The sequence below is a fragment of the Solanum lycopersicum genome, chromosome 5 (assembly GCF_036512215.1).
Source record: "Solanum lycopersicum chromosome 5, SLM_r2.1".
Lineage (NCBI taxonomy): Eukaryota > Viridiplantae > Streptophyta > Magnoliopsida > Solanales > Solanaceae > Solanum > Solanum lycopersicum.
Window position 1 is genome coordinate 62,285,723 of NC_090804.1, and position 9,978 is coordinate 62,295,700.

Here is a 9,978-nt window from a genome sequence, read left to right on the forward strand (position 1 = left end):
ATTTTCTTAATATGTTGTAGTAATTTATAAGTATATTTGACTAGTGTGTTACATAAAACGTGATTTATTTGTAAATATAAGCAATGATATCCTTATTGATCAATTTCAAAATATAAAAATTATCGAGTACAATTTTAAATGAATAATGAATATTAATAATATTTATAGTATAATTGAAAGTTTTAACTTTTACTTTATGATCTCAATCAAATGTGTGGTGCAAATTTGTATTAAAATATATGGAGGTAGGGAAGGAAAAATGGTAGCGTGAGAGTTCAAATAGTCAATCAATTGAGCTAAAGTGATTTTTCCCAAATATTATATGAGAAAAAATCATCTTGAATTTGACTTTCAACGAAACCATCTAAATTAAAACGATAAACTTTTGCTTCGTTGGAGACATCTTGTTATATTCTAGGTGTTCTGATGATCCTCACAAATGCGGGGACCTGGTTCCTGGCAGAGTTTTCTCGTCCATATACAAATGAGGTACAGTCATAAAAGCTGTCATGTCAGGTGGTAGGTGAAAAGTGCAGTATCCTACACCAATAAGCGGAGGAGATTGTATGTTTCAGTATCTCACAAATGCAGGGACCTGGTACCAGGCAGAGTTTCCTCCATCGGATACATAATTGGTTACAACTGTAAAGCTGTCACGTCAGAGGTTGGTGAAAAGTGCAGTATCCTACACCAATAAGAAGAGCGGACGAGATTGCATGTTTCAGTATCTCACAAATGCAGGGACCTAGTACCAGACAGAGTTTCCTCCATCAGATACATAATTGGTTACAGCTGTAAAGTTGTCACGTTAGAGGTTGGTAAGGCGTCAGTGTACTACACCAATCAGTATGGAGGAGGGTGTTTGTCCAATGGATAATAACTCTTTATGTTTATTATATTCATTCATCCAAAGAAGGAAGTCAGCTAGTAAGCCTTTTCAAGAACTCATATAGAAGTTTGCAAGGGACCTGGTTCCCGCGAGCAAGGGACCTGGTACCCGCAAGATTGCGACGTGAAAAGGACAAAAAGACAGCTGTCAGAAAAGCTGTCATCTCTGACGCGGTAGGTGCACAACTTTTCCAACAGCAGACCTTCAGCCAATGGGATGACTTCAACGAATTTGTGGGAATTTATATTATCTCTTTCCAACAAACACAAATTCAAGACTTGGCAAATTAAATTTGGATTTTCTCTGAAAATTCACAAGCTTGAACAGAAGGTCATCTTCAAGGAAGAACATTGCTCAACTCAACAGAAGGACCTGATAGAGTAAAGAAGAATCTTTGTTGTATTTAGAGCTTTGTGTATATGTACTTACATTGTAAATCTGTTCCTAATGTATAAAGGATTCAGATATTTGTTTAGGGTTTGTAAAAGTCTAAATCAGTTAAGGTTAACTGATTTCGTGGGCAACATTGTTTTGTTGCTTAGTCAAATTCTAAGTCATCTAGAGTTAGGTGGTTTAGTGGGCGGTGTGGTATCCGCTTAGGCTCTTCAAGTAATAGGTAGATTACTTGATCGTGAGATTAATAACCTTTTCTCACATTGATTGTAATCGGGTTTCACTTTTGCTTGAGAAGATTAGTGAAGACGGTTGTAAATCCTGTGCAACAGGTCGTGGTTTTACTCCTTTGAGCAAGGAGGTTTCCACGTAAACTGCTTGTGTTGTGTTCTTCATATTGTTTAATCTTCTGCATTGTTTTTGCTATGTCAAGGGACCTGGTCCATTGACTGGTAGTGGACGCACATATTTCAACACATCTGATAAAATTAAAACAATGCGGAGAAAATTAGCATGACTTATGCAAAAATAGTTTGTAGTTTATACAATACATTACTTATTCTTGTTCATATTTGTCATAGACGGAAAAGACAAATAGTTCGACTGAAACCTAAAATTGATTTAACCGGTGAATCTATTTGGCTCCCAGAGACTCGAAATCCTGGATCCGCCTCTGAAAATGACAAATGAATATAAAAATAATAATGTGGGTTCATGTTGTTTGTTAAAATATAAAGAATGAATAATCTGAAATATATACACGAATTTTGATCGAAATTATTGCTACGATACTAAATATTATAAAGGACTTTTTATCGCTCATGCATTATTTAATGATGTATTTTAAAGATATATATGTGCACACGTGGCATAAAAAATATTGCATAATTATAAATAGTAATATGTTCACATGGACACACATATACCTTTAAAATATTTTTTAGACAATTTTCTGAAATATAAATGAAACAACAAAATAGACAATTACTTACTAAAATACTACAATTGATTGACAACTGTTTAATTTCTCAATTCTTACCACAATATTCACATTAAATAAGACAAAATGTTATTATATTTTTACCCAAATTTTTTCCCTTAAATTTTAAGACTTAATTATACAAAATAAAATTACTTGCAATAAATTCTTATGGTTGGAACCTTTTTTGCATCGATTTATTTTTTATAGTAGGAGTGGAATGTCAATATCACGGAGATCTTTTGAGAATTTTAAATAAATGCACCAAAAACAGTTAAGCTAATTTGTATCTTAATTTTTTTTTTAAAAAAACACTTTCACGTGAATCTTTTGTCTCAATTTCAATAAAGGACCAATACTCTTAATTTTTAAAAAATTTGTGGGACTCCATTCCAACTTGGCAAGTTGCCAAACCTACTTTTACTTTGATTGTCTACTAGAAAATTACTCCACATCAAAACGAAAAAAAAAGACATTTTCAATCGAATTTAAAAGAAAAATAAGATAAATAAACTGAATCAGAGGAATTCGAGGGAAAGAGAGTAGCAAGTATAGCTACTTTTTTAAGTATCCCTTCTTAATTTGAATTTACAAAAATTAATGTTTCAAAGTGAACTAGTATGCATCAACGCTGCTAATCACCTCTGAAATAGAAACAAGACTTTAAACTACACAGAAAAAAATTTATGATTGTCGAAATTTTTGACATTTTATCTCCTATACATAAAACATATTTGACAGCTCAAAAGGATATTATAAGATTAAACATAGTATAGTTGTATTAAAGAAATAAAGAGAATTGTTAAATAACTCAAATTGAATTAGAAAAAAGTAGAAAAAATAATGTGATAATTTCCTAAAAAATTGAAAATCCACAAAATTCAATGCATCTAAATGACAATCAAGGAAAAACAAATTAAAATGCACATGTAGACTAATTATTAATTACTAGTAGAAATTAATACATATGCAGCCAACACTCACGTGAACTAAAATGAACTACTTCTATAAATATATGTACCAACAAATGCATAAACCAAATCTTTTTTTATGGTCCACAAAAAATTAGTAACTTTTATATAAAACATTTATATATATAGTTGATTGTGAATTTAATTGTTATTTTATGTTTAATTGAGATTATTGTAAAAAATCTATAAATTACAAATCTTGGATCTATATTACCACGATGGTCTTGTATTTTTATTAGAAATATATGTGCAATTAGACCATGTGCTAATCCGTCAAGTTCCCATTTAATTTAGCAATTAGTTTGAATTAATGGTGCCTGTGAATTTTAGGGCAAAAATTATATCATACACTAATTTTTCAGTTGCAGAAATATATTTGATGAATGATTTAGTAGATTTTTGGTGAAAAACGTTAGTCGCATTATTTTTTAGATGGTAAGAAATCATACCGTTTGAAATGGTAAAAGTTTTTTAAGGCTTAACTATGTCATCAAACTTTGAAAAAAAGTTTTTGAATGTTATCCGTTAAAAGTTTAGCTCATCTATATTATTTTTGTTTGAGAGTAAGCTCATCCATGACGTTATTTGTTAACTAAAATGATGTAGATGAACTAAGCTTTTAAGGGATGATGTAGATGAGCCAAACTTGTAACAAATATTATAAATGCGCCAAACTTTTAAAGAATGACATAGATGAGTCAAACTTTTAAGTTTTAACGGATGACATATATAGATGAGCCTTTTCTTAAAGCTGATTGACATATTTAAGTCTTTTCTCTTTAAAACAAATAATTTAATTAATGACATGATCGAATCATAATTGATCATGTGTAAAAACTAATTTTGCAAATCGTAATTATTTTAATTAATAAATAATGACATGAATTAACCTTTTCTTCAAACGAAATATTATAAATAAGCCAAACTTCTATCGAATAATATAAATATGTTTTTTCTTAAAATTCATCGACATATATAAGTTTTTTCTCAAAATAAATTATATATGATAATCTGAAAGATGGTGCCCAAAAAATGTAGCAAATTCATATAAACCAGGGGCAATATTGGTTATATCATTCATATGAGTGTAAAATTGCACAATAATCCATGAAGTGCTCTGGCCAGCCATACTGGGGAATGGGGAAAAGGCAATATCTCTCAAGAAAGGGCAGAGTTACTCTAATAAGGACGATATTCGCACAGTAGTAGTGAGACTGTTTCATTCTTAATTAGATATCTCGAGTTTGAGTTTGAAATATGAAGAAAATTTTATTGAAAAATGTCATCCCTGAATAGTCTATTTAATACGAAATTTAATAATTTAATCAGAATCTAATATGAACTCTGAACACATGAAAAAAAAAAAAAAGTTAGTCTAATAAGACAACTTTCTCAACTATTTACACATGATATATTTTGTCCTTTTTTTTTAAATCCTATCCTCAATTGTTAAGGAACTAGAGAAGACAACAAAAATCACATGTGCATAGATTCATTTATAATATTTTTTTTTACTTATACGAAAATTATTCAAGTCAATATAGCTAATGATTTTTACAAAAATAAGAAATTACATCTTCACGTAAAATGAAGCAGAGGGAATATGAAAGTTGTGAAAAGGCTTTACAATGGGATTAGAGAACTTCTATACAAACAATCCTAAAAGATGCCAATCTTTATTTGTTTACACAAACTTAGGAACATCTAAGGACATATGAAAAAAAACTAAAGAATTTATCCACAACATATTGACATATACACACAATTTGGGAAAAGGATATGATGATCCTCGCGGATCAGATCATCCATATAATATACAACAAGAAACTCCAGACGTTTGAGATCTTGTTAGTATGATCTTAGGGGTTCTTGTGATTGAAACTGTACACACATTTGCCCTCCTTTGTGTCAACATATCCGCATTTGTGTCAACATATCTCACAATTATACTGCGTATATGGATCAAAATTCAGATAGAGAAACAATGGATTATCGATAAATCTACAATGTATCTCTATTCGTGTAAACTCTCGTTGCAATAACCACCACTTGTTAAGACCTGTACAAGCACCATTGATTATGAATACATTACCAAAACATGTTAGTAACATTTATGAATGAAGCAATGCACAAGAGATACCCTTTTTCTTCAGAGGGTTGTTCGGTTGTTTGTTCTGTTGTCCAGACGATATCTTTTAATCCTGAAGAGAAGTTCTTGTAAAACTGCAACTTTTAAGGTTCACTTATTAGAAGAGAATTCAGATGTCATGATGAAACAATGAATATAAACTAGAACGTAACGTGCCTTATGAAACTCTAATGTATCACCACCAGTTTTTCGGAGCTCAACCAAATGCACTGAGGGTGCTACTTCAAACACCTGAGGCAACAAGTATACATACAACAATGTACTACATTGATGAGAGGTGGAATATGAAGTCGTGATTAAAGTAAGTCGAGCTCAAGAGGTGAGGATTGCTCTAGTCGTGATCATCACTAACTGATGTGGGAGAATCAACATAAACGAACTAAGTAATCACCTCTGTTGCTACAGCAAGGTGGCCTTTCCTTCCGGTCCTGTCGCCTTGTAACTTCATCTGGAATAGTCAAGGATACGAAATTTTTTTAAGACGTTCAAATTTACACTAGAGTCAACTGATATCAGTCAAATCCAAACATCCAATACTAAAAGATGCAAGGTGTTAGTGACCTTGTAATTTTTCTTCTGGACACTGAATCCCAATGGTCTTGCAGTTTCCTCAATTTTGGAGATAATCTCATTAGCAGGCGACCGCGAAGTAAATTGTGTTTCTCTCTTGACAAGGGCCTATATTTTGCAAATTCATACTATTAGAAAATGCATTAGCAGAGGAATAAGCACTTTTTCGACACATTTCATGTATGGTAAAGTTAGATTAATTATGTCTAAGTAACGTACTCGAAGATCAAACAACATGACATCCTTACTGTATTGTGCAACTATCTCAGTCTCAACTATTCTTAGATATAACGGAATTTGAAAGATCATATACCGTAGATATGTCTGTCAGGGTGTTAACAAGTGTCTAGCTAGTAATATGTAAGGTACTCACCTGTTTTTCGAACAAATTTTCTAGGTTGAAACTTTTTGACCTTGAAATGAGCTCGAATGCATTGACAGAAGCAGGTTTTTCCTTTCTTTCTGTAACGAGATGATCCTGCAAAACATAAAATAAGCGTATCATATGACACACGATGTTTGGTTCTCGATACAGATTATAAACATAGTTGAAAATGTGACTTACGTCCGAGCCATTGAATATGGCATCAATGTCATCAAGATTGACATCTTCGTCTTGCTCAAAAGGAGGCGGCTTGTAATCTTTCTTGAACCACTCATCTTCGAGGATCTCTGGAATAGTGATCCTCTAAAACAAAAGATCAGAAATCACTCATCGTAATACATAAATAGACACTCAAACTTGACCTCAACTGGAGAGGATTGCACACCAACACACTTCAACTTAGTCTCAACTGACAACTAAACACTCTAACTCGTCCCCACTATATCTCGTGGACACCCATTGTTGAAGTGACACATAAATTTAGAGGTGTATAGATAATCATTCTGTAAGTGGAGTGTTCAACTATACAATGGAGACGAGTTGAGGTGCGTCTAGATACACATACTCAAAGTTGGAGTGTTTACTTGCCAGTTGAAACCGTCTGTTTATGTATCATGTCAATAACTCATTCTAGACAGTAAATTAAGCAAAGATAAAAGGGACTTACTGTGAGTGGATCCGGGTCAAGAATACGGTTGATCAGATTCTTTGAGCTGGAGGACAACCATGGTGGAAGTGAAAACGTAGCCTTCAGGATCTGACAGCAATATACATGCAAAATTATTCAGACAACATTCTGAAAATAAACGAACGAAGAATTCCAGAAACATCTCTGATCATTTGAAACTTTCAGAAATTACTTTTCGGTATAGAGCATTTAGGTTTGGCTCATCAAAAGGTAAGTATCCAGCCATTAGAACAAAGAGAATGACTCCACAGGACCAGACATCAGTTGTTGTACCATCATAGCCTTTGTCAGTTAGCACCTGATACAACACTTCTTGTTAAAGACAGCAAACAGTAAGATACAACTACTCCCTCCGTTTCAATTTGTTTATCTGGTTTTGACTTGTCATACAGTTAAGAAAATAAATAAGCCTTATGATTTGTGTGATCTTAATCGCCAAAATGTCCTTTAATCTTGCAGTCTTAAACATCTCATGTCGGAAGTTAGGATCAAAGAGTTAGCCAACAAAGGAAAAAGACATTCTTTTTTGAAACGGACTGAAAAGGAAAGCAAGACAAACAAATTGAAACGGAGGGAGTAACTAGTAATGACTACTCTTAAGGTTGTTGTTACCTCAGGGGCGACATAGTTAGGTGTGCCACAAGCAGTATGAAGCAGTCCATCGTCCTGAATAACGTTGAGAGTATTCCATCAATAATACTAAAAAGTGAATACGATTGAAGTGAGGGACAGAGTGAATAGCTCTTTATATACTCTTTAACCTCTTTCAATCGTACAGAATACTTACTCGAACTTGCTTGGAAAGTGCACTCAATCCGAAGTCTGAAACTTTCAGAATACCAAATGAATCCAGCAATAGATTCTCAGGCTACAAATCGCATAACTCAATATTAATACTAGCCAAATCGTGAAGATAAAAAAAAATTTGGTATCTAAAAGAATGCGATCAAGGGTCAGAAACCTTCAAGTCTCGATGGAAAACACCTCTACTATGACAGTAATCAACGGCATTAATAAGCTGTTGAAAGTATCTTCTAGCTTCATCTTCTTTGAGTCTTCCATGTCTAGCCTGTAATATATCTTATGTATAAGGACATTCTCGTTGCAATACAAGCGAAAACTTATAAAAATAAACTTACAATTTCATCAAAGAGCTCTCCTCCATGTACATACTCGAGGACAATATAGATCTTCGTCTTACTAGCCATAACCTAATATGTAACCAGAGTTAGAATAAAGAGAATTACAAATATATGAAGCAATATTCTACCCTCTACGAGATAAGGATAAGGTTTGCGTACAGTCTACCCTCTCCAAACCCCATTTTATGAGATTACATTGGATATGTTATTGTTGTTATAACAAAGATATGAAGCACTCAAGACGATAAGCACGTGTAACTTCAAAACTTTAGAAAAAATGGAAGCAAAATCATGTGTATGCTTGTTCAATCGCCATAACTTGACATGGAAATGAGAAATGCTCAAATAAATTGTATGTTTTACGACATACCTCAAAGATCCTCACGACATTTGGATGTCTGATCAACTTCATCGTTGATATTTCTCTTTTAATCTATCAATCAAAGTACATCATAGATCACATAATCGCCCTTCCTTTCGAAAATCAAAAGAAATTTGCAACAGAAATTCATCATCTAACATCTTTCATTCCCTTTATTCAGAACAAAAAACAACATGACAACGTACATTTTCACAGTTACTTATGTGCTAACTAGTTCAATTACACATCATAAAACTTTTGACTTCACAACGATCTCAAATGCTAGTAACTGAATTCTAAATTTTGATTTTTTTCACATTTTTATTGAATTTCATAACATATATATACAACGTTTGAGCCAACGTACGCAATAGCCTACATCTGGCCCTGGATGCAAAATGTGTGTACAGGGCAAGGGGGGTACCTGTTCCATAATGTTTTGTCGTAGGACGCGATCACGATTGATGATTTTGATGGCTACATTTTCACCTGTTTGTATATTTTTGGCATACTTTACCTTAGCAAAACTTCCCTCACCTAATGTCTTACCCAATTCATATTTCCCTAAACGTGTCCTGCTACGACTAAATGGCGATGACGTTGACGTTGAGCTACTCATTATCGTATGAGTTCTTGTAGATATCCTCGAAAACCGAATGTGATAAGAGGAAACGAAAAAATCCTTACGAGTGTATTTTAATCATTGGATGAAAAGAAAGAGAATAATATGCGTGACTTTCTCCACAATTTCATGGCTAAGCCTTCCAAAATGAGTGGCAAATCCACTACTCTGGTCCGTTCCAAAATAAGTGTAGTTCTAGTAAAAATATCCTCATATTGAAATTAAATATTCTTTTTCTTAGTTATGTTCGGTAATCGAAAAACCAAAGTACAAACGAATTGTTGATGTTCTCTCTTTTATGATTTATAATGAATGAATTTTACAAAGTTCAACAAAATATTAATTTATTTTTTTTATAAATCATCCCTCTTTTTTTAGTGGAGTTTTCAGCTATTTTTAAATCTCAAATAATGATTATTCTACTTTTAAGAAGAGTTTGAGAAGAAAAAAAAAGGATAATGTTGGACAAACTATTGTTTAATTGATGTTTTTAAATATCTTTCTTAAGGAATGTGTCCGCATACCAATAATTCATTTATATTAGATCAGAAGAAGCATATTGTATTGTTGGAACCAGTGAAATGTTTTTCAATGTCAAAATGATTAATAAGATAGAGAAGGGTCAAAAATGCTTGTGAATCATGTGAATTTGATTATTTAAATCGTTCGTTATATTTTAAAATAAAAAATGTTATTTTAAAAAACCACAAATATTTTTAAAAGTCAATACCTCAAAATTTTAGTGACATCCCATCACCTAAGCGTTGCTAACTAGAATTCACTTTTAAAAACTAAGCTTTTAGCGATAATAAAAGTCGACATATAAGCT

At 32.6% G+C, this 9,978-nt stretch overlaps 1 protein-coding gene across 1 annotated transcript; it reads right to left on the bottom strand.

Moving 5' to 3' along the window:
• Positions 1-4,836: 4,836 nt before the first annotated feature.
• On the bottom strand, positions 4,837-9,258 carry LOC101261122 (CBL-interacting serine/threonine-protein kinase 9). Its single transcript, XM_004240068.5, has 15 exons — positions 8,952-9,258; positions 8,537-8,599; positions 8,164-8,235; positions 7,986-8,093; positions 7,812-7,892; positions 7,637-7,690; positions 7,197-7,322; positions 7,004-7,093; positions 6,517-6,639; positions 6,325-6,429; positions 5,943-6,059; positions 5,773-5,829; positions 5,538-5,612; positions 5,373-5,455; positions 4,837-5,291 (listed from the first exon to the last, which is right to left on the bottom strand). The coding sequence occupies exons 1-15, from the start codon at positions 9,144-9,146 to the stop codon at positions 5,285-5,287; spliced, it is 1,356 nt and encodes a 451-aa protein (XP_004240116.1). The 5' UTR covers positions 9,147-9,258; the 3' UTR covers positions 4,837-5,284.
• Between the last annotated feature and the right edge of the window lie 720 nt (positions 9,259-9,978).

Coding starts and splice junctions, on each gene's coding strand:
- LOC101261122 (XM_004240068.5), bottom strand. CDS start 9,146: ATGAGTAGCTCAACGTCAACGTCATCGCCATTTAGTCGTAGCAGGACA. Junction 7,323..7,636: donor CTAACTATGTCGCCCCTGAG/GTAACAACAACC, acceptor GTGTTGTATCAG/GTGCTAACTGACAAAGGCTA. Junction 6,060..6,324: donor AAAATTTGTTCGAAAAACAG/GTGAGTACCTTA, acceptor TGCAAAATATAG/GCCCTTGTCAAGAGAGAAAC.